The following is a 25,409-nucleotide window of genomic DNA, read 5'->3' as shown; positions in this document are numbered from 1 at the left end:
GGTTGGATGGCCATCTGTCATGGATGCTTTAGCTGAGATTGCTGCATTTCATGGGGTTGGACTAGATGACCCTTGGGTCCCCTCCAACTCTCTGATTCTATGAAATAAATTAATAAATTTATTTGTAATTATTATACTGAAAGAATCCACTTAGCTACTATATTGTGGAGTGCTGTAACCACAGAGGTTATATAACCCTATAGGTCACGAACTGTTTTGCAGTTCCTGGATCTGTGGCCGGATTTAATCCATACGTCCATCAAATGTAGTTCATTATCTCAGCTTTTCTCTCCTTGTAGTTACAGCAAAGACATCAAAAACATCAATGCACCTTAAAAAGACAAAGGTAGATAACTGATTTCTCAAGTGCCAAAGAGTGTTGTAGAGCCCTTTGATTCATTTCCTCTCCTTCAAGTTTACATTGGTATTATTTGATCTATAACACGCTGTCAGCACAAGACTGTAACACATATCTCATTACCCTGTATAGCATTCATTTAAAACAGTGACAGTAGGATTTGTCCTAGGAAACAATTATTTTTCTGTTTATTCAGTTAGCTCCGGTTCATGCCTATCCATCTTTACTCTGCAGAATATATCATCAGAATTGTTGACCTGATGGAATTGTGTCTAATGGAAGCATCACCCTGTGTGGGGGTTTCTTTAAGGTACTACAAGAATCTTTGTTGATTTATTAGAGCTGTGCTTCCCTAAAATCACATAAAATAAAGGATATATGCTATGTTTGAGGGGGTGTGAAGCTATGGGAAAAAGCAATCTTTTAAAATTAATGGAGTTCCTTCAAATAGCATTCACTCAGCAAATAATCTCTATGGATGTTCTTTTTAGATGGTCACAAACAACTGTGCAGGATTGGGATGCTTCTTGTGTTGACAACTGCACCCCATATCTATCTACTTGTCTGGCTGTTAAACCAGAAGGTTGGTGGTTCGAGCCCACCTAGGGATGTCTATGGCAGGATCCCCAAATTGCAGATTTGGACTAGATTACCCTGAGGGTCCCTTCCAACTAAAAAAAATAAATCAAAATGTTCTATCTACGAGAGACTGCAATTTCTGATATTGCACCGAAGTACTACTGCTTCTTACCTATTTTGAGTTTTTTACTTACTGCCTAGATTTAACGTTGTGTTTTCTTTGGATTGTGGTCTAAGCAGCTCTGGGGAATTTCTCTTTTTAAAAGCCAGGGAGTGAGAGAGAGAGAGCTGAGCAAATCCATTTCTAATACTGCCTGCCAGTGCAGGTGAGCCATGTGGGCGGGGAGCCACTTTCCTGCAGCAACTTCTTTCCAGCGCTCACACAGGACTTCAGGCCAACCACTTCCCAGTCTGATTCGCACGTGCGCGTTCGGCAAACTGCGTGAAGAGAGAAAAAGAAGAATCAATCTCTCTCTCCACCCTCTATCTGATCGCGTCGCTTGTTTGTTATGGTGGGGGTCTATTGTCCTCCCCGCAAGCGCGGCGAAGTTGTCCTGATGTGTGGCCCCCCACTCCTCCTGCGGCCCAGAACCCCGTGGCATCGGGAAAACCGCCGGAGGAGGAGGAGGAGGAGGCCCAGCCGCCTGCTTCGGCTTCTCCCCCATCCACCCGCCGTGCCTGCTCGCTTCCCTCGCTTGACCTTCCCAACATGGCGCCGCGCCGCCCCCTTGACGCCGACGACGCCCACAAGGGCCTCCTCTGTGGGCGGCGGCGGGGCGGGCCCCGGGGGAGAGAGCAAGGCTTGGCTGGCTGGCTGGCGGGGTGGCTTTTGAGACGGAAAGAGCCGTTGCTATAGCCCAGAGAGAGAGAGAGAGAGGGTGCGTGGAGGGAGGGGAAAACAGTAGCGAGGCCTTCTGGCCGACACTGAGGGAGGACGACGACGACGTTCGCTGAGGTGAAGCGAGGCTTCGCTTCCCGCCTCGCTCCTGAGGAGAAGGAGGAGGAGAGACGGCGACTGAGGGCAGCTGCCCGGGAAGCCGCAGCCGCCGCCTCCGCACCTGTCTCGCACTCCCGCCGGCCAGACGGAGAGAGAAAGAGGGAGGGGAGGAGGAGGAGGAGGAGGGCGGCCGTAGTGGGTGTAGCCGGCGCCGAGCACCTGGCCCCGTCCCCCGCCGCCGCAGCAGCCGCTCCTCCTCCTCCTGCCGCCGCCTCCTCGCCCGCCCGCCCGCCCGCCTTCCTCTCTCCCTCCGTCGGCCGCCTCTCAGGGGAGTCCGCGCCGCGGCGGCAGGAGTGGCATCAGGGCGAGCAGCAGCAGCAGCACGACGAACAACAACGGTGTCAAGGCAGGCCGGGAAGCTGCGAGCGGAGCCGTTTCGCCCCGAGAGGAATATTCTCTCTCTCTCGCACACACAGACACACACAAGGTCCCTTCTTAAGCCGCCGCTGACATAGTTGCGGAGAGGTTTCTGCTTCTCAAGCCGAGAGGTGGCGGTTGTTGTTTCGGGCGGCGGTGCAGAAGTAACGAGGGGCTGCCGCTCTCTGCCGCAGGAGCCAGAGGAGAGGAGAGGCGCTGGAGCCTCGGCCAGCGGGGGCAGGATGAACCCCAGTGTCACCTACGCCAGCCGCAAGCGGCGGAAACCCGTGCAGAAAATGTAAGTGGGTCGGGTGGGTGGGGTGGGGTCGGGTGGGGTGGATGTTCCTGGAGAGCAAAAACGGGTGCCTTTTTTTCTCCATGCTGAGGTCTGGATTTCCCCTCCCCGCTCCCCTTTGCAAAGCTGTCGCCTCTTTTCTACACACACACACACACACACACACACACACTCTGCACAGCTCTCCTCCTCCTCCAATTAACCCTGATGCCCTTTTCCCTGTAACCTTGTGCGTTGCTTTGCTGCGAGCGCATCGCCTCCAAACCCTCGTAGTGCCCGCACTGCAACTTTTTGTATTTTTGTTTCTCTCTCCCTCCCCCTTGTAAGGTTATGCTTTGCTATTGTGTTCCGGCAGTTTCTTCAGCTTGTCGATGAGCCTTCAGTTGTGGATCACGCCCCCCCATTGTATCTATCTATCCTATTATTATTATTATTCGTTCTAAACAAGGTGCCCTGGGATAACTCTTAAACATGTGCAAAGGGATTTGGTGGCCCGAGTTAACCGTTTGCGCAATCTGTGTCATCCCTCCTTACGTTGCTCTGGTAGAAACGCATTTGGTGACTCCCCTGGATGTTTGTAAATAATTTGTAAAGGTCTAAAGGAGCCTCTTGTTCTCCGCTTGAAAGGTTTAAGTCTTAAGTTTAAGGCAGTGCCCACTGTTTTATTTTGTTCATCTTGGGAAAAACTGGGCTGGGATTCGGAATGGCCTGCCATGGGGACCGTTCTGAACCTTGTTCTAAATTTGTGGTGACAGGTTGTGATTTAGGGAGGAAAAGGCACTCTGCACATGCACAGGGGCAGCTTAGGAGCTACATATATTTCAGCAGTTAGTTGTGCTATTGGAAATGGATTCCTGGGCTGAGTTGCAGTAAAATTAAGCCTTGATTCGGGGCCCTATTTTTGTCAGGCTCTGATGACCCAGTTAAATTCAAACAGCTGATTAAAATCAGAACAAGGACTGGGAGGTGGGAGGGGATGAAGGAATGATTTGAGTGTAAGGCTGCATCCCTGTGCACATTTACCTGTGAGTAAGCCCCACTGGACATAATGAGACTTGGTTCTGGGTAAACCTGCATTGGGTTGCGTTGTCGGCCAGTGTGGCCGGGCTCCCTGACCAAGGATGTCAGCAGGCATTTAAGGTGATGGTCTGGCAGTCTGTTCAATGTAAGTTTAAGATAATTATCGAAAGCTTGCGGCAATGGATGTAGCTTTTGGCTTATTTTGGCTGTGGGCTGTGACTTGTGCTGTCTTAACAGGGATTGCTGGTTAATGTATGGTGTGTGTGCAGAAAGCCACGTTGTGCTGACTGTGCTTCTGCCACTGCAGTGGGCTCGTCTGTGATTCGAAGACGATCATTTACTCATTTGCTCAGCTTGGTTTTATGATGATTATATTGTACAGTATTGTGATTTGCCGCTCTCTACCTCACCACCGTAGGCCACAATGTTGTGCAGTGTCAGTCTCCGGAGCGGCATCTTGTTGTTGTGGAGGCCAGGAGTATTGTGATACAGATGGAATAATTTAAGTGTGTCAGTAATCTGTGCACTTTTTCGTATTTATTGTAATGGTTGTAATTCTTCAAACGAGGCTTTACAAATGTAAAACTGTACAATGTACATGTTTACCAAGCTGTCAAAGCTATGTACTTTCAGATAGATTGGTTTCATCTTTAAGAGAACGATAAGCAATCGTAGAAAAAAAATGGATTTATATTTTTAATGGGTGTGTAAATTCTTATCCTAGGAATATATGAAATCAATAGTTAATTAAAAAAAAAGTTAATCATAGGTATGAAGGTTTACCCTTAGGTGTTTGATTTAAAATTAATATTTAGTTTTAAAAAATCCTTTTTCTGTAGTGTTTATGAGTACCACTTTTCACTAATCTGTGTTTACTGGTTAAGTAGCACTGCTGATGAAATATTTATTCCCCAACACAAAGTAACTGTACTGAGCTTGGTGGGATTTCCCAAAGGACTTCAAGAAAGATTAAATGGAATGGTATGGGAGCGGTCTGTGCTGTGTTAGCAATTTTAAAGTTTACTAAAGTGCATACCAATGTTTAATGTAGATTGTGGAGTCTAACTGGTTAGCCTTTTAAAATTGTTAATAGGAACAAATGCAGGAGGAAATCCTTTGGAATAATGTATACAAATTGAATTCTATAACTTTGGCAAAGCTAGTATTGTCCTCAAGGTGCTAGTGTTAACCTTGAGATGCAGGATTTTTTTTAAAAAATAAAATAATCCTAGTTTATTTTTCTAATCCAGCATGAAAATGCTGGGGCAGGGGGTTGGCAGGTGTTACTGCCATGCAGTATAAATAATGGGGGGGGGGGGGGTTGCCAGTGTACTTTATGTATCTGACCTCACATTACAGTACTTGAAAGTTATCTGTGCTTATTAAGCAGCCTTAGGTACATTATGTAGTAGTTTCTGGATTCTAGAAAAGCAGCACTCTCATAAAAAGGATAGCCATTATGTCTCCAAAGTTTACTTTAGAGGTGACGGTTATGCAACACTTACTGTTAAGTAACATTGTAGTTTGTCTTGTAAACAGAAGCAGGCTTCTGATGTGCAAATGCAGTGAGTTTTTAACACTGTATCCTATAGAAATATTTTTTAGCATGTATGGAATAGTCTTAAGCTGGTTGTTGCTGAAGAGATCCCCTTGCTTCTAGGAAAAACACTCAGACTCACTCATGTACTATTGTGAGATACAACTACCAGCATATCATGTGAGGAATGTGAAATCTTTGGAAGCTTGTATTTGAGCTTCCTTGTTCTCCACAGTTTCATGTCAAACAGGGTTTGTTAGCTATGCGATTGTTGACTTATGAAACAAATCAGGCTCACGACAAAGTTAATTTAGCAGGCATTCTACTTAATAGAGCACTCCTCTTGATTTACGAAGCCAATTCATGTAGGAGGGCAACACTTACACTTAATCTTTGTATAGGATTAAAGTTAAGAGAATTCCTTCCTTCCTGTGTCTACATTATGGTACACATGCACTAGTACTGTATATACAAAAGATACATACTCCAAAGGAAAAGTGCTGTAGTCGGTTGCAATGTAGAAATATTCTTCAGGGCTACTTTGTGGAAGTAAAAATATTCCAAACCAATGTTGTTGAAGAGTAGACAAAACACTTCCTTAGAAAAACATTTTTTTAATTCTTACACCTGTGAATAAATCTCACTGAATTCAGAGGAACTTGTTTCTGTGCTTAAGATTTCACTGCTCCCCTTTCAGAGGTATGTGGAGCTCTTAATATTTATTTATTTTATTGCATTTATATTCTGGCTTTCTTTGAGCTTGCTTAATGGCAGGCTTTATCAGTATGGCAGGCTTTATCAGTATATTTAAGTGCTCTATTGATGTGTGGCCTACCCCCCACTGTAGTATAACATGACATGTATGTGGTGCTTTGCTCCTTCATGAATACTGATTCATTATACAAGGAGCCAATTGAAGAAAGCCCTGGTTTGATGTGGTTCATGCCTCCCCCCCCCCCCGCCTTTTTGTTGTTGTTGTCCCATTAGGAATATGAAATAGAAAGAATATAGGTTCACATATGGCTTTCTTTCTGTATATTTTCTTTGGGCCTTTTGAAGCCCATTATGATACTGGGTGCAACTTTGTATTGGAAGAGCAGAACGTTCAGGATATAAGTGCTGGCTTTTATCCCTGCAACTGTTACAACATTCTGTATCTAAAAAGGGCAAATAGACTTCCCAGCCTCCTAGGCCTAGCATACAATGAAGAATGTCCTCACATTCTGATGGAGCTGATATCATTCAGGGGACAAAATGAATTGGCAGCCCACCCACCCCCACCCCCACCCCCACCCCCAAGTCTTGCTCTCATACTGGGATCGTGGGGCTATAGCTCGCTTGAAACTGCCATTTGTAGACTTGCTGGTTACAAGATTCTGGCATAAAAGCTGACAAGTTATTGTGTGTAGATTCAGTGGGTCATACGATTGGGTTATTTATTGGAATCTGCCAGGGGGCAGTCAGATAATTCCCCCCTGTTGTTTCGCCTTCCCTTCTGTGGCTTGATGAACCTCCCTGCAGCATGGTTCTGGGAATTCCTGTCCTAACATGTTTTTGTTTTTTCCCAGGCTGTCGTTCTTGGCACCTTTCCTTGGCTAAGAACTGAAAGTGTTATGTGGCTCCTTTTCATTTCAGTACTAGTGTTTATGAATGTATTTAGGATCAGAATTAATTTTAGATGTCATTCTATGGTAACATAATATATATACTTAAAGGTTTTTTTTAATGAAACATTAATTAAAGAGACAGATTCAACCATTGTTACTTTTATGGACTTGGACTAAAATGTTTCAAAAGATTTGCATTTAATTTGACTTTTCAGTGGTAAGTTGTTTTTGTTTAAGAACCATGTCATATGTTGATGTGGGAAATAGTGGAATAGTTTCATCATCATATGCTGCCTATATTCATCCAGAGGTGCACAGGGGAAAGTATAAAATTGTGAAACATATCCACCAACACTGTCAAATGCACATAAAATATTATTCCTCTACCTGAAAACATGTATACATATACAGACAACTTTATTTGCTGCTTTGTCCTTTGCTCAACTTTATTTGTGTTATTTTTAATCTAGCCTTTAGGATTGCTTTTAATTGTATTGCTTTACTGCAGGGGTCAGCAACGTGTGGCCCGTGGGCTGGATGCGGCCCATGAAGACCGTTTTACCAGCCCACAAGCTGCCCCTGAACTGAGCCACCCACTCGGCGAGTCCCTGCGCCATGCTGCACCGGTTTAGCGCATGGGGGACTCGCTGAACGGCGTCAGAGTTTGTGCTTCTGTGCAGGTGTGATTTTTGGCGTCTGGGCATGTGCAGACGCAATTTCCAGTGCCACAGACATGCACAGATGCAATTTCTGGCATCATGCTGCGCCAGTCTGGCCCACAGACAATCTCTGAGGGAGTGATCCAGCCCATGGTGGGTAACCCTTGCCAACCCCTGCTTTATTGTGAGCTACTTAAGAGATTCTCAACATAGAGTAAATAAGTGGACACCTTTCACTTGCTGATCACCATAACACTGTCATGGAGTTCTACTCAATATTGAGCCAGAGCAGAACTCCAATGTATAGTTAGCAGAGTAAAAACTCGTTGCAGGATTCCCAAAAAATAGACTAGAGGCAATTAATATTTCATCCAGCAGAGCGTTACTGCTATGGAAGGCAAATGAGCATAATGGTCACAAATCCAATACATTCAGGATTGGCACTGTACATAAGAAATCGAGTTGCAGCAGATTTAACATAAACTTACAAGAACTTCTAAGAAGTCTAAAACCTTAACACAGGTTAAAAGGTATGAAGAACCTCCTAATTATTCTGGGCGCATGACCTGATGTGCAATTCTAGTCAGTACTGTATTGACCACAGCATATCTCCAATAATAGAGAAAGAGAAGGTGAAACCCAGGCTCCTTCTGGCCTTACTTTTATAGGCACATAACATTAAAATTATTAAGCCATTTTCTTTTTGCCTTTCATCTGTTGGAGTATTTGAAAGCAGGTGATTAAGGCCTCAAACAATAGTGATAGAATGTTTAAGGATAATTTTCTTAACATTTTTGGAAATCACTTGAGTCAGTAAGAATAGAATAGGATTCTGTCCATGCATACATTAAAATGCAGGTTCCTTTAATATAACTGCTGTGTTTTACATGTGCACAGCATCTTCTGCATATCTGAACTGAATATGTATAACCTCTTCCACCCCCTCAAGTGTTGAAATACAATATTACAGAGTGGAATAAAATATTACATAAATACCAGAAAGTCTATAACAATACTTGTTTAAGCTGTGAGAATTATATGCACTTGCCTTAGAGTAAGTCTCACTACATTCAGTAGGGTTAACTTCTACATAGCATTGGACTACCTGTCTACTAGCTAAAGGAAAGCTGTAAACCTTTTACAACTGAGAAATATATTTAACTGGCTTATTTTTTTCTGCTCTTCTGAAAATTGTCTGGTACCTATCTAAGAGTGATTTACTTAAGCAAAACACTTCTATTATAAACTGCCTATAGAACTTAAAACAGTTCAGATTTGGGGAGCTTTAAACAGTGTGCAACTGGGAATATTCCTGGAACTCTGTGTAATCTGAGAAGTGTTCTTCTGTTAAATGTCACAGTGGAATGATAAATTTTAAGTATTGTTTTGGCTAAAAAAGAGAGTATATATTCTTAAAACATTTATTTTAATATTGTGTTATAGTGAAATAGGTTTAACATAATTGCTTAATCCAGAGAAGAGATGTATTCCAGTGATTAGTCCTGTGGGAAACATGGCCTTGGTTCATTTTATACTTAGATATTTAAATTTTATTTATTTATTAAATTTGTATACCCCCCTATATCTGTAGATCTCAGGGTGGTTCACATCATAAAATTAGAATATAAAATACATAATGAAAATATAAACAATGACAACCCAATAATCCCCCCTTCTACAACACATTTTAATAGGACATTGGATGTCAATCAGCCAAAGGCTTGGTTAAAGAGGAATGTTTTCACCTGACATCTAAAAGTGTATAGTGAAGGTGTCTACCAAACGTCCCTGAGGAGAGCATTCCCCAAATGGGGAGCCACTGCAGAATAGGCCCATTCTTGTGTTGCGACCTTCCGGACCTCTCATGGGGACTCAGAGGATGATCTCAGGGTCTGGGTAGGTGTATATGGAGAGGGGCGTCCCTTGAGGTATTGCGGTCAACCTCAAATGACTGATAAGCCAACTGTAAACCTTTTGACCATTAACAGCCAGTCACCATCACTGGCCAACTCTTGAACCTTTATTTTCCTGTTGAGGAAAGCTGGTTTTAAATCTTGAAAGCCCCCCAAAAATATAAAGGTGACACTCCTTACTCTACACTTTGTACCATGGTATTCTGTTGGAATGCAAATTCTGGATCTCGAAAGGAGAGGGGAAATAACAGTGTTTGCATAATCTTTGCAGTAGAGTATCCTTCTATTTGTTAGCAAAGAGAGTGAAAAGAACCTATTTTAATTCACTAACAAGGGATGTGTAAATTTAAAATTCAAGCACTTAACCAGAGTGACAAACCTATTGAATTGAACAAGAAGCAAAATATTTCCATTCATTGTTAAGGATAAGACTTCTGAAATTAGGATGAATTTCCTCTGGCCAGTTCCTACTATGATTTCTGTTTGATGATCAGTTTTCTCCCTATAGTTTTTGTCTTCTCCCTATTGTGTAGACGCTAAGAGACCCTGTTTTACGTTTTCATAATCCAACTTTGAGCAGCTTGCTTTGTATTAGGCTACTGACAGTTTTGAGTTGCACAATGTCATGTAATTTGGTCTGATCCAAAACTGGAAAAAGAGTAACTTTGTCAACTTTCACCGAAATTAGTACCCTCTGTGTTTAAAGTAAAGGGGGTGGGGCTGAGAGGAAAGGCAGGCAGCCACACCAGTAAACCAAGGAGGGTAAGGGACTATGCTATTGGTGTGGTGGAAGCCAAAGCATTTCAGTAAATCTAAAGCATTTCAAGACTGCAAGGAGATGCTAAATTTACACAGAGACTAATTTAAAAAATAGTTTTTCTTAACCAGCACTAGACACATTGATAATTATTCTTGTAACATTTCTTTGTCACAAGCAACTCCAACTATTATATGAAAATCCACGTGTTTTTCAATCTGGAACAAGGCCAAAATATGGTTTTAAGGGTAATAATGAATAAACCAAATGCATTATTCGATACTGTAGACAAATTGTCGTAACCAGTTTTTAAACCAAGCTGAAACTGCTTGGTTGAAACTGCTGCAACTCTACTGCCTTAAATCAGAGTACTTAAGTTACATTATGTGTCTGCCCAAAGCAGATAAGTTGAGAACTAATAATTCAGGTATCAAACTATATAGAAAATAGCTAACTCTTTTTTGGATATTGTTAATAATTAATCCATGTCTGGGAACAACTGTGGATTTATTTTTTTGCATTGCTTCTTGATAATAAACAATTGCACATAAGATCTGGTCTATATTTGCATTTTTGCTGCATTTCCTTGTCTAAGCTGCCTAGAGTCCCATTAGGAAGATGGGAGAGTATAAATAAATAAATATAATAATTTCTTTGTCTAAAATGTTGTGTAGAATTGAATTAATGGTAATGGCAACTGGATGGAACCTTTTGCTATGTTTTGTAAAAGAGACAGTATTGAAATTATGTTATGCCATTATTTCAGGAAGGGTACCTAGAGTGACATAGTTATCAAGCTTTAATTTTAGCTTTGTCACCTGTCTTGCAACTAATCCTGGTGCATTTCTGGTGGCATATTTGCTTTCTAAACTTGTGGGATTTCTTGGCAGGCTGTTTTCAAATACTCATTTGCTGCATAGTGATGCTTGTATGTATCTTCAAACTTGCTGCAGTTGTTTTTATTTTGTTTTGTTGTTTGTGAGGAGGTGTTGCCACACTTGTTCTGGACATTAATCTTTCTACACATCAGAAACATACTTACTAATATTCAGCCCTTCTGGAACTTGAATCAGTAGGGGGAATTTAACTCTAGTTCCATTGGAAACTTTTCTGTCTATGGACCTGGCTCTTTTCTGCTGGAGGACAGGTTTCTGTTGGTCCAGTAAAGCTAACTCAGGAATTAGCATTTCAACCACAGATGTTTTGCAGCAGTCAAGGTAGAGAATTTCTCTCATAAGATGCTTAGCAACAGAGATGAGATCAGAGGTTCCCCCTAACCAAAAATGGGTTTCTGTTGAGAAAGTAAGACAAGATAATTTTGGAGACTGCCATAGAGAAAGTGAGGTGCAAGTGGGACTAAGTGCTGCTTCAGTGCTTGAGGGAGCAGGATGGAGCAAGGCTTGAAGCGAGCGGAGATTGGGAAGCTGGGGGCAGGGCAGGGCGAGGCGAGGCGGGAGAGACAGTTATGCTTTTCCTTCCTTGTGATGTGCAAGAAAACATGTCAACATTAGCAGCTGTCCTTAGCATCAGGGCAAATCCAAAAAGAAAAAGGCTTTCTTTAGCTGTGATAAGGCTTTAACAGTCGATGGTCATTGGATGAAGAGTGCAGAGACAGATACAGAAAACCAAGAGCTCTAGGAGACAGTTGGGATGAATTTATTTTAACAAGACAGCTCTCCTGAAATCATACTGCTTCTGAGATCTTGTCAGGTCTCCCTAAGTGCAGAAGTCTATAACCAGTTATAGGCTTAGGAAAAACAAAAGGTTAAGGCATTTACTGGAAGTAAGATTTTCTGGTGAACAAAAGAAGGATGAATGACTATCCCCATTTACAAAAGGAGTGTTTACTAAGGTAACCAAAGAGCTCTGTTTCCAGTAGCCAGTTGAATGGTGATACAGTGTTATCTTGGAGGAACACAGAAAAGGGGAGCATAGAAAAATTAGCCTTTAGCAAATCTGAGAGTTCCCAGGCGAGTGCATACATGTTGGCTTCCTTCCTTTTCCATTTCAGCAATGTATGACAGCAGGAACAGCAAATTCATTTTGTGCTACTTATTGACCTTGTCAGCTCACCTTTACAAACAAAATGGAGATTTTTGAGCGTAGATGATAGCATAGAGACCCAAATAAGAAACAGAATGGTGCTGTTGGGCAGCAAGGGAGCTGGCATGTGAAGTAAATAGATCTAACATGTAAGAAAAAGCTAATAAAATTTTAAATGTGAAAAATTGTATGTTTACAATTAGCAAATTTTAGCATTTTTAAAGAAAAAGGGTTGCTGAACAAGCAGGGTGGAACAGTCACTAAGAAGGAAACAGTGTGGTCCTTCTATTCATTTAAATCATAAAAGTATTGTTCCTTTTTTGGAATAAAAAGGAAATCCTGAAATATTGTAGGACAGGATGTGGATTGATCTTTAAATAATCTAGGACTCACATACCTGATCCTTCTCTATGGTATTACCCACTTGACGGAAGACCCTGATAACTGAGGTTTGCTTGGCTCAGACTTTATTGAGTTAGATATGTTAAAACATGTTTACTTCAGGGGGCAGTCCTAAAATAGTGTCTGATCTAGAACTCATTAGGTAGGTTAACTGGACTTTCTGCATTGAATACATAAAATCTATGTATGGTTACATAATGTGCTCGACATTCAACAAAGCAAGTTCTTAACTAACTGGGAACAATTCAGACTACTGGTCCTGTGACCCAATTCACACATGAACCTTGCTGTGTGGGTGGCTCTTTAAAATGCAACTATGTACAGACTACCCTATTTCATAAGCTGTTTGTGTAAGTGACTTTCAGTGTAATTCTGCAGATTTCAACCTTGCAATTTCAAATGACCACAGAGCAGTATATATAAAATACTTGGAAGTTGTTAAATCCCCAAATCTTGGGGGAGTGGGTCAGAATAACATTTTCTAGCTTTCCAGTCCTTTTTCACAGCTTCCATTTGAATGGAGAGAATTTCTTTAAAAGGAAGAATGTGCTGGGGATGCATCACCTGAATGGAAGTGACAGAACTATTCAGGAAATGTGTGAATTAAAATATTGTGTGAGCCCCAATAAAAGCTTTATTAATGAGAATGTATTTAAATGTATAGTTATTTTAAAATGTGACTTTATACTATGTTCTGTTACTATGGCAGAGTGAAACCTTCACCTCCTGAAGGAGCCAAGTCTAATCCATCGAAGAGGCATAGAGATCGATTGAATGCAGAGTTGGATCGCCTGGCTAGTCTCCTGCCATTCCCTCAGGATGTTATTGCCAAGCTGGATAAACTGTCTGTGCTTAGGCTCAGCGTTAGCTACCTAAGAGCCAAAAGTTTCTTTGATGGTAAGAAATTTGAGTTTATTTTCACAACTGACTATGAAATGTGTGTACTGTAACTTTAGTCTTATGCTGCTGCTTTTTTTTTAAAAAAAACTGAACTAAAGTACTGAAGGACCAAGTATGCTGGTAAGAATAATAAAAAAAAGAGTTGCACTCCTTTTGAAAGACCTATTCTTAACGAAAAATTTAAAATAGTTTTAATCAGCCTGCAGAATTTTCCTCACCCCACATTTTTTCCTCATGCAAATATTTTCTGAAGCATGATGTGGAAAAAACCAGCCCTAATCTGACTACAAGGAGCTATTGCTTGAACATGGAGGTGTGTTGATCATAATTTCACTGTTACTGAATGTGACCTGTGGAGCATTGTCAAATACTGCATATTTGGCTGTTCATATGTTCATATTAACAAAGAAGTGAGCTATCTCTCTACCCCCAGGAGGAAGAAATGGTCTGGCTGCTATTAATCCAACCATCATATGGTTGGTAGTGCTTTCTGTTAGCTTTGTCTAGTTTAGCAGCTATGACCATTGCTGGTTAGGAATAGTCTGGCTATGTGCTTCATGGACTGGTCACCTTTTGATTGGATTGCTGTAATTTGTTGTATATGGGGCTAGCCCTGAAGGGAACTGGAAAACTGCATATAATGCAGAATTCAGCCACTATAATTTTAACAAATGGGGATCCATGAGATCACATTCCAAGGGAGTTGGACTGGCTGTCTAGTTCCTTCTAGACTCAAGGAAATATGCAAGTTATAACACTCAAAACCTAAACTGATTAGTACCCATTAGAGGACTCATGTTAACCTCTAGAATGTAAAAGTGTTTCAGCGGCCAAACTCTGTTATAGTTATGCTGATGGGCCAATGCAAGGGTATCTGGGACCAAAGTGGATATTTTTCTCCCTTACAATTTCTCTGTGCTTTACAGTGCTCCATTAAGTATACTTAAGTTAGTCATATGATAGCATAATGGATCTTGTGTTCACCACATTGCATGGTAATTAAAGAATTGAACAGTATAGGGATTGCTGCTTTGTGAAACACTTTGTGAAACATGCGAAACAGTGTTTGGACTGCCTTGGCTTTAAAATATAGAGTGAGGGATTTTTGATATTGGAGCATTTCCCCTGCTGTCCTACAAATCTTCTCCAGAGGATCTCCAACCCTAAAGGATCTTCTTCCCTGCTCTTTCTAATCATGATGTTGCCCAAGTGTCGGTGGGGCTATAAGGGAAAGGAGAGGAAGGGAAGACGAAGTCCTGGTGCCCGTTCTGTTAGCTGACAGACAGAAGTGGATATTTGTCTTTGTGCAAGTTCTCCAATCTTAGGTAGTTAATTAACTAATAACTGATAGTATACCATAATCATATCAGGGCAAAATTACAGAAAGTTAGAAATGTCATTTAACAGATAAACTTTCAAATCAGTTACTTTCCCCGCAGCTAGCAGTTTTCATCACAAGCAAGGGTCTGGAACCTGAGCTGGGAGAAAAACAATTGGTGGGCAAGAGTTGCAGGAGGAAAGAGAACAGAAATCCAGTTGCACCACAAATTACAAATTGCCAGACAAGGAAGCAGTGGCTGGGCTTTGAAAACACCAGGAATGTACAGATCCACCCATAGCACCCAAACGATATAGCAGTTTGGGGACGTAACTCTAATCTATCAATAGACACTAAGCAACTAGTAGAAAAATCCTAAACTTTTCACTGTAAACCAGAACCTGATTGTTTCCCCCTGGGGTGGCGGACATCCTCTATCTCTGGAGACATTGATCTATTAAATTATTACTTCCCTTAATTTCTCACGCACCATGCGCAGAAGTCTCTACATGTAGTTTGCATGCCTGCAGTATAAAGTCTGCTGTGCTTAAACAAGCAAACCGCTTTAGAAATGCTTATCATTTGACTTCCCACACTTTGGATATCAGAACAAAGCCATGTCTGTGTTGTGCACTTCTGGCTTCTCGTCTTTCTTCTGCGCCCATCCCCACCCCATGCAGTTGTAATGCCAACTGTTTCCAGTATGTCCTGCTTCTTTAGACTACAGTGTAGTGGCAGCTTTTTTCAGAGGCAACCCATGAGGTTAGGAAAGTGTGCACTTGCTTCCTTTGTTTGTTCTCCTCCCCTGCTCTTGCTAATCATGATGTTGCCTAAGAGAGTAAACATAGAAGAACAAGTGAAAGGAAGAGAAGTTTGTCAAAAGGATCAGGTTCTTCTAGATACAGCATGAAGTAAAAGCACTTGTTTCTTAACATATCTGCTAAATGTAGAAATGCATATTGTGATGTGGAGTTGCATCTCCTAGGCTCATGTTAACAGTTAACTGATGTGAAGGGAAATGCTAAGTGAATAACAGGATACAAATGAGGGGTGTGTGAATTCCTGAGGAAAGTAAAATATAAACGTGCAATCATATAATCGCATTTGAAAGGAAACCAAAGAATTTGCTATAACAATAGTCTCCCCCTCCAAAAGAAACACTTGCATTTTTCTGTGTTTAAATAAACCATTTTGGAAGTCGATTAGTTAGACATAACCAAAGAATTAGTCTAATGATCTTATTAAAAATGTGTAAACTCTGAAGGTATCTATTTTATATACAGTTCACATGTGGCTTGGAATATGTCACTTACTTACTGTTCATGTAAGATGTACAGTTTAAGCAGTTGTTTTTCAGGACTGAAACACTCACAATCATTGAGTCACCACTGAGGAACAGTTAAATTAAGCAGATTTGCATAAATGTCTACATTGCAGATTTTTTATATTTTGTGGGGCAGAACTTCTTTTTAGTATATACATGATAATTTTTCCTAAAATTTAGGTTTTTTTAAACCTCCAGTATACAGTATAAAGATTTAACATTCTTGTGTTGCAAGAGTGTGATTGCAAACTGGACCTTGTGGCTTTACCTTAGCTTAATATGTTATCTGAACTATAGCATTTAGTTATGAATAAAGTCCTACTTATACATTTCTCTCATGTAGGGCATTGCTGGGTTTAACCCGGAGCATGGGCATGCTTTTAGCTCTGCCCCTTTCATTGTAAAGAACCCCAATGAGCAATTGGTTGCTTGTGCATTGGCTGAACACAACACAGAGTTGTTGGAAGAAGGTGATACATCGTCAGGGGTGGAGCTAAAAGCATTCTCTGGATTCAGCACAATTGCCTTTACAAGTGTTAAGAATGCTGAAAAATTCCATTTCAATTTGACATTTAAAATAAGACATTTGTCTTGCATTTCTTTTGGTTAGATCCAAAGGCTACATTCTGGTCAATGTTTCAAAATTTTCTCCAGGGCTAGAGGCACAGCATTTGCATGTGATGAATGCAAACAAAATTTTAGGAGGGATTATCATGCTTTTCAGTAAGTGAATTGTTGAGTTAAATCATGCTTTATTTAAAAGGGTTGTGCTGCGCTTTTGGAAAATAGTCTGTATTTAAGGATACTAGGTAATCGGATATGTACTTTCTGTGAGTATGTGCTGACATTTTGTGGGAGTTCTTTTTACCTGTGCTTAGCTTTTAACTTCATGTTTAATTATCTCAGATTTCCTAAAGCTAGGGCTAGGCACATAAAACTTGTTAAAAATAGATGTTAAACCTGTCCTGTCGTGTTAGTTCAGTTGATATGTAAAATCAGTGCTAAAGATGGGGGAAAACATCATTCTTCAGTAGTCTTCGTATTGACTACTCCAAAATGAATAGCATTTCTCTGTCAGCTTTTAGATTTTTACTAGCAATTAGTTCTTCTTAAAATGATGAGCAGCCAAAAGCCTGAATTTTGTAAACCATTAAATGAGAGCTAGAAATCACATATTGTGCTTTAGTACAAAGCTTAAACTGAAAATTACAAAACAATTTATTGTAAGCTTTTAAAACTTCAAATGGCTTGTTCTCCCAAGAGAGAACTGTTTATTTGCTTTTTTGTCTATATGACATCAACATAGCTTGTAACACAATTCAAAAAGCCACAGTACCTATTCATACAGAAAACCCATCTAAAAATCTGAATAATATTATCTCTGTAATCTTATGCTTGTGTACTTTGAAGTGAGTGGCCTTGAGTTCAGTGGTGCTTCCTCTCAGATTTGGTATAGGATTGTAGTCTTAAGTATACCAGTAGAGACTGAGCAGCCTTCATTTTAAAATCTAGAGACCAATAAAGAAAATTTTAGTTTTCCTTTTCCTAAAATGCTGCTATTCTGAAAATGTGGCGAATCTTTAATATGACACAGCACTCTGATTGTTTTTGCTGCAAACTCAGGAGGTAACAAGGCTACCCGTATTGAAATAATTTCTTAATGTCTCAAGGCTGTACATGTTTGGTAACTGTGCTTTCAACCTATACTTTGGGCAATGTATTTTCCCTTTATGATCACTGCTTCAAATGTGTGCTATATTTTTATATAGCATGGAATTCTAGTATTGCAGTGTCTTTCCAGGGGGTCTTGGTTTCAAACAGTGTGTGCTTTTAGATGGCCTTGAGCAATTCAGTCTCTCAGTTGTTCCCAACTAGAAAAGAATTCTCCTAAAGACTGAAAGAATATATTTGCACACTTTCTGGTAACACAGGGCTGAGGTGACACCTTTGTGTTCTTTCCAATACACTGAAAGAGCAGTTCCTAGAAATAACAGGGAGTGGATGTCATGTGCTCACTGAGGCTGCAGTTTTTCAGTTCCCTGTTTACTCAAGTGTCCAGTACAATAATTGCAAGCTTGGGATTTTCACTAGCAAAGAGTTAATGAATGCCTGTTGTCCATTTCCTTTGTAGTTAGCAGGTTGAATTATTCTCTCCAAGAAGATAGCAGGTCAGCGGCTGTAGACTTCATATGTGGTTATTGTTACGTAGCTAAGTGCCTTTATATATATATGAGGGATCTGTTCACACTTTTCCACTGGTGCATGAGTCTTGGGCTTACTTTATTCCCATCCATCCCCTTTTATGGTGAGGAGGAGGAGAATGGAGGGATTCACTCCTTTTAAATTATCCGTAGTTCCCAGTTATGCCCAAATTCAGACAGCTGTAGTTTCAGAATAAGCCATGTTTTGAAACCAAGACTTGATGCCAGTATGTTATAAGTCATCTGGCCTCGCATCAAGACTTGCTTAAAGAAGGGAGATAGTTGGGCTTCAAATTGCAAAAACACAGCATCAAAATGTCTTTTTTCAAACTTAACACAGCTTGATATGTGGTATGCTAACAAGAATGGCCCAAACTTGCATTTATACATGCTCACTCACCTGCATGCAATTTTTTGTCACCTATGGCTTCCATATGAGTGCTTAAATCCAAGGCTGCTGTAACATTTAATGAGCTTAATCTGTTTTTAAGAAGTGTGTTTGTATTGCTCAAAAGTACATGGGACATGAGTTTAAAGAACTAGTCTGTAGCCAATATGTCTCTGCCAAATTCTAATACAAATGAAAACATGGTTTTAGTAATTGCTGCAAGAAACATTATTTTACTGATATTCCAAATACTCTGCCTTAGTTTAAGACACCACACATCCATCAGGTAGACATTCTTTGATAAACATGAAAGACTTGTAAAGAATTTGAGTTTAATGATACTGTTAGAACACCCTTTGTGTAGCTTAAGTGAGAATTCAAGGCAAAGCATATTTTTAAGATCAGATTCTTCTGCATGACTCAGCAACTACACTTTGTTTCTCACAGAAATTCCTGTTTTCTTGTTTTGATTTCATCAGAATTCCGATAAGGAAGTAAGGCTTTCTTACATACTGGAGCTTTGTAGATGTTTACAGTTAAAGCCATTTATAACATAATATGTTTCCCCTATATAAACAAATGCTCCATTTTTGCAAAAACAAACGCTGCTTTGTGAATTCTCTCATGAAGCACAAGCTGAAGAATAGTTGCTTCGTAAATAATCTTAGATGTTAAAGTAGGCATATACTGGCAGTCATTCATTCAAATAAGTCATTCGGCCACCAAAGGTGATTTGTTTGGATATGAAACAGGGTTACCCAAAAATAAGACAGTGCATTCCTCATGCTTGGACTCCCTAAGTATGCAGAACTTTATGTGTTCATAGATAAAATGAGAATCCTAGAAAGCTCAAAACAAATGGCCAGACAAAAATACCTGAATGTATTGTGTATAACCTGGATTTTTCATAAAATTATACAAGGTATATTATATATTAAGGTATTGTTATTCAGACAATTACAAATTTACGTTTAAATGTTTCAAATTCATTTATTTTTTGCATGTGGCGCTACAATCTTCTGAAATATAAGGAACCTTGCATCTTTTACTTTCTGCCAGGTTTTATATTTTAAAGTACTGTATGTACAATATCTATTATAAAGTACTGTAAAGTACAATATCTATTAGAAATTGTAAAACAGAAAATTTAATAAAAATTATAACATAAAATAAAAAGAATTCCAGTGGCAGGACTTGTCCATGGTTCACACCAAGTCCTGAATGTCTGGGCCAAAGTTATTCTAACCCAGTGCACACTTGCTGAAGAGAGTAGTAGCCTAGATCATCTTATTCTACAGTTAGTGAAGAATAAAACTCATTGACATCAATCACTTAGGATTTCATAATGACCTTGTGGCTGCCTGAGGATTAGAGGTTACTAGCTGGTGGAAATTCTCTTGAACAAAAGAACACTAATGTTTCCTGAGTCCCTAGCGTCTGATAGAAATGCCTTAAACAATTATGTTCTAAATCAGAGAGGGACAATCGGAGAATCAACAACATTCATAATGATGTACACTTATTTACTGAATTTTGCATGCTAATTTAAGATTTGCATAAACACTTTGATCTCTAGGGAGAGCACTGTGGTGTATATTTCCCACTTTTATGCAAATCTCAAGTTCTGTAAGCATCTGGAATGAATAAAATGCATAATTATGAAACAGATCAGTCTTTGCCACTGTGAATGTTATTTCTTCTGGCAAATTGTAAGGATCCTACTGTGTGCAACTTTTGTTTAACCTCATCTTAAAGGGGTGAGATGCATGACACTGCAGGCTTGTAGGTTCAAATTAATTTCCTTTCCAAAAATTAATTAAAGGCGCACACATTGCATTTTGATGAAAATTTTAATCAATCTGAAAGACTCATAGTATATACATACTTCATAATCTAATGAGGTAAGTGTTGGTTATCTAAAGTACCTAAAACTTTAAAGCTTTTTGCCAAGTAACTATTTTTTTCTGAGCTAGAAATTCACATGGATGTTGTCTATTGAATTGAACTTCACAACTATTTTTCTTGTTCATTTTACCATGTTGTATGAATTTGCCCTAATTCTCAAAATTCATAATGTCATTTTGGCACAACAAAAATTGAACACGCTTGGACGGTAGTACATTACAAAAATGCACATATGTTATACTAGAAAAGAGACAGCTTCCTATATGACTTGCCAAAAATATGTAGAAAAAAGACAGAATGGAAAGGTTTTTATTTTTGAGCCTTTTTAACGAGATGGGTAGAGTTTTATTTGCAATGCAAGTCAAATAAATCTAAGTATAATTGCTGAGTTCTTACTGTCTTAAGGATAAGGGCCAAGCAGTGCTGACTTCTGCCTAATGTATGTGAAAACTATGTTAATTCCGCCCCCCGCCCCCATTTGTGTGCTTTTCTAATTATGCTGTAGAGAAAAGTTAACTTTCGTTTGAGTTAAAGTACTGCAAAAGTTGCCATCAGAGGAAACTCACACATCAAAATGCAACATGTTTTTCTGAAGATCCTATTTAGATCTGAACATAATCGTGGAGAAACTTTTTACATTTACAGATGGTGTTAAATAGTGAATATTTCTAGTAGCCAGAGCCCATTTCCTGAACAGTTATAATTTTGTGGTAGATTCTGAAGGCAATTTTAAAACCTTTGATCTGCTTGCATGTATGGAAATGGTACCACTTAGTGTGTGGTTACATTTCTAGAACAGAATTTCCAAAGCGGATGGATCTAGAAATTAAAGCCTTTAGTCACCAATATGAAATTCTGCAAAAACTCCAGTGCATAGCTTAAGAGTCCGCAATGACTTATTTCATCTTTGGAAACAACTCAGCATACTCATATTTACACTGAGCCATTATTTTTCAATTCTAATTAGTAAAATGTCCAGATCCTGGTGACTAAAGTGTGGAAAAGCAAGCCAAGTTCTCCAACAGTGTTCCTTATTTGTAGTCTGTTTTCTCTTGAACACCTTAATGGCAGGCACTGAACATCAAGTCTCTTCCTGTCTGCAGATCCTGGATTGTTCTTCTTTATCTGTTGCTAGACTATGACAAAAGCCAGCCATCACAATATCTGCTCAGATACTGTGTCGTCCTCATTAGGAAGAGAGTAGCAGGCATCAGTCCTCCTTCAGGTCCCCATACCACATGTGAACAACCAAACCTGAGTTGCCATAGATATTTGGGCCTTTGGGCAATGCAGTCCTGTTTTCCTTGCATGTGTGTGGAGGGTGCCTATGTGATGGAGAGACATGGAGAATTCATGGTGCAGCAACTGCCTCATTCAAAGTCCTGCCGGCTACCTGTGGCCACAGTAGGATGTGAGGATGATCTCTCCCCCGCCCCATCCCATTTGGAAGAGAATTGCATAGTTTGGGGGCATGTGGTGAGAATACGGGGGGCCTTCACCCTCTCTTGGCAGGTTCAGTGAGAAATGTGACTTCCTGGTTTTTAAAAACTGTCAGCTTCCTGCATCTTTTCCCTCCACCTATCCATTAAGTAAGTAGTGAGATTGATTTTCTTTGGATGCCACTTCATGATTTAAACAGCTTTTACTTCTTCAAGCTTTCAGGGACACTGCAGTTGTGCTGTAAGATAATATAACTTTCCTGTCATGCTGGGGGTGAGGCTTGAGAAACAACGACCTTCTTAACAGTGACAAAGCCTTTCCCCCTCACATGCAACTATGGATTAATAATTTATTGTCTTGTACTAAAGGAACACCTGCTAACTTGGACTACGCTATATAATTATAGCTTTTCGAAAGGCATCTGCATCCACACAAAAATGCTCAAAAGTGTCTGTTTAACCAATGCCCTGGAAACTAGTTTTTCCTTTCCAAACAGCAGCTATTACAGATTAAAACATTTGTACAGAATATCTGATGCACTGCACCGTAGGTGTAATCAAAAATTAAAGATCTCCTTTTTCCTTTTTTGAAATGAAATGATGGACTAAAGCCTTTTCTTGTATATTAAGTGCTGAATGTCTGTTAAATGACATTGAATCACTCATTGGAAATGCCCCTAGAAACAGATAATATTTTGGATACTATTGTGAGCATACGTCTTATAAAGATCTTTATGAGGATTTGCTTTATTTAGGAGACTTGAAATTTGGAAGTTGCTATAATTTGCAAATGAATCATTGTTTTGCATTGTGTGAAACCTTTTCTAAGTGCCTTGTTTCCCCAAAGCCTGCTATAGTCAAGATGTTTTTCTTGTGGTGGTATTAAATGGGGGAGGGGTCCAGAATTAACTCTAGCTGTTTTCCCAAAGCATCTTTTGTATGGTGTGGCTGCCCTTCAGCCTGCCCTTCAGGTTGCCAGTTGCTAAGGTTATGAGCTTTCTTGATGAGTCTCGTACAGTCTCATTCATATTGTTGGTGGATTATTAAATATTTAGATGGTGAGTCTTAAACTCTGTTCCCAGGGTGCTTTCTCAGCCAGTGTATCCTCCGCCTATTTTAAACTGAGCATATATTTGAACATTCTTCTATCTTCTGTAGTGGGGGGCAGGTTCTTAATTTGAAGGTGGTTTAATTATTTTGTTTAGAAAATTGAAGTATTTCAAGACAGAATTTGTATTTTAACTTTTTTTTAATCTGTTGAAATTCTAACCATTTTTTTGAACTGATTAGATTTAAAGAGCCACAAAAATACTACTCTGTCTGGATGAGGTGTGCAGGCTTTGCCTGCTTGTCACGTCTTGTTAAATGCCTTCTTGGTGTGGAATATATACAGTGTGTTCACCCTTAACTGCTTTCAAAAACTATTCCTTGAAGAGCAGCAAGTATAAAACTTTGACCTTTTCCATTCTTCCTATTGTTTCTTCAGCCTGTTGTGTGCCCCCTCCCACTTCATATAGAGTTCTCTTCCATAAAACACAAATTATTGTTGTTTAATTAGCTAAGGAGAAGAACAGATTTTCAGATTAGTCTGGAAGCCAGGCCTTATGAGAAATGGTTGAGAGAATTGGGTATGTTTAGCCTGGGAAAGAGGAGATTGAGAGCCGATATGGTAGCGATCTTTAAATATCTAAAGGGCTGTCACATGGAAGATAGAGCAAGTTTGTTTTCTCCTGCTCCAGAGACTAGAACCTGAATCAGGGGGTTCAAGTTATAAGAAAGAAGATTCTGAATAAACAATAACTTTATCACGATAAGAGCTGTTTGACTCCCAGAAGAGTTTATGGACTCTTCTTCCATGGAGGTTTTTCATCAGAGGTTGGATGGCCACCTGTCATGTATGATCTAATTGTGACTCCTGCATTGCAGGGGGCTGGACTAGATGACCCTTGGGACTCTTTCCAACACTACAATTCTGTGCTTATATCATATATGTGTTTTCACTGAAAGTATAATTTTAAAGCTCTTCTTTATCATGGCATGTAGTAGTTCTGACATTTCAGTGTCGTTTTGTCAGCTACCTAATTTGAAAGAGAAGTCAGTCTCCTGAAATAAACGTAAGCTGGTAAACAACCATCAACAACTTAATATTTGGTATTCTAAAATGTTTCCCACCCCTCCTTTTTACTTACCGTATTTTTCGCACCATAGGACGCACTTTTCCCTCCTAAAAAGCAAGGGAAAATGTGTGTGCGTCCTATGGAGCGAATGCAGGGGGGAGGCAGGCGGGAAAAGCCCCCAAGAGCTGCACACAAGCTCCGTGCGCTCTTGTGGGCTTTTCCACAGGAGGGAGAAGGGACTGACTGGCCGCATCAGTCCCTTCTCCTACCTCCCAGAAAAGCCAGGAGAAGCCGCGATCTCTTTAAAGGAGTTGCGCGGCTTCTGCCGGTTTTGCGGGAGGTGGGTGAATCCCCCCCACCTCCCAGTAAAGCCAGGAAAGCCATGCGCAGTGTCTCCTGGCAAGGAGAGGCTGCACGGGGCTAAAGGGGAAGCCAAAACAGCGAGCGGGATCCATCCCGCTTGCTGCTTTGGCTTGCTCCATAGCTGCGCGCAACCCCTCCGGCAAGGAGAGGCTGCACGGGGCTATGGATTCTTTAGCCCCACACAGCCTCTCCCGGCAAGGAGTGGCTGCACGGGGCTAAAGGGGAAGCCAAAACAGCGAGCGGGATCCATCCCGCTTGCTGCTTTGGCTTGCTCCATAGCTGCGCGCAACCCCTCCGGCAAGGAGAGGCTGCACGGGGCTATGGATTCTTTAGCCCCACACAGCCTCTCCCAGCAAGGAGAGGCTGCACGGGGCTAAAGGGGAAACCAAAACAGCGAGCGGGATCCATCCTGCTCGCTGCCTTGGCTTGTGCCATAGCTGCGCAACCCCTCCGGCAGGGAGAGGTTGTGCGCAGCCTGTACGCTGCTCTTTGGGGCTGGGGGGGATTTTTTCCCTTGATTTCCCCCCCTAAAAACTGGGTGCGCCCTATGGTCCGGTGCGCCCTATGGTGCGAAAAATACGGTAACTTTTGGAAGTTCATTGCAATTATCTTCATTGGCATTTTTTGGAACAGCCATGTTATTATTGTGATTTATTTTTAAAAATATAAAAGAAGACATTTATTACTACAATTGAGAATAAGTTTCACTGAACATTGTGGGATTCACTTCTGATAATAATAATTTATTATTTATATGGCACCTATCTCACTTGGTTGCCCTAGGCACTCTAGGCTGCTTCCAACAAATTATGGAGCCAAAGTAAAACATAAAACATTAAAAACTTCCCTATACAGGGCTGCCTTCAGATATCTTCTAAACGTCAGATAGTTATTTATTTCCTTGGCCTCTGAAGGGAGGGTGTTCCACAG

At 40.4% G+C, this 25,409-nt stretch overlaps 1 protein-coding gene and 1 long non-coding RNA gene across 2 annotated transcripts in view; both read left to right on the top strand.

The window, feature by feature from the left end:
* The first annotated feature begins 1,715 nt into the window (after positions 1–1,715).
* The window catches only part of AHR (aryl hydrocarbon receptor), a 47,581-nt gene continuing 23,887 nt past the window's right edge, over positions 1,716–25,409 (top strand). The window contains exons 1-2 of the mRNA XM_083578596.1: positions 1,716–2,589; positions 13,234–13,421. Of these exons, the coding sequence (XP_083434722.1) occupies positions 2,534–2,589; positions 13,234–13,421 (244 nt within the window). The 5' untranslated portion in view covers positions 1,716–2,533. The remainder of the gene's footprint in view (positions 2,590–13,233; positions 13,422–25,409) is intronic.
* On the top strand, positions 14,294–20,467 carry LOC310745899. The gene is made up of 2 exons (XR_014540441.1): positions 14,294–19,577; positions 19,759–20,467. It is a non-coding gene; the product is annotated as an uncharacterized lncRNA (long non-coding RNA).

This window comes from Podarcis filfolensis, assembly GCF_964270895.1.
Source record: "Podarcis filfolensis genome assembly, chromosome: 12".
NCBI classification, from domain to species: domain Eukaryota; kingdom Metazoa; phylum Chordata; class Lepidosauria; order Squamata; family Lacertidae; genus Podarcis; species Podarcis filfolensis.
The sequence above is the reverse complement of the archived record's forward strand: the minus strand, read 5'-3'. Positions and strand labels throughout refer to the sequence as shown.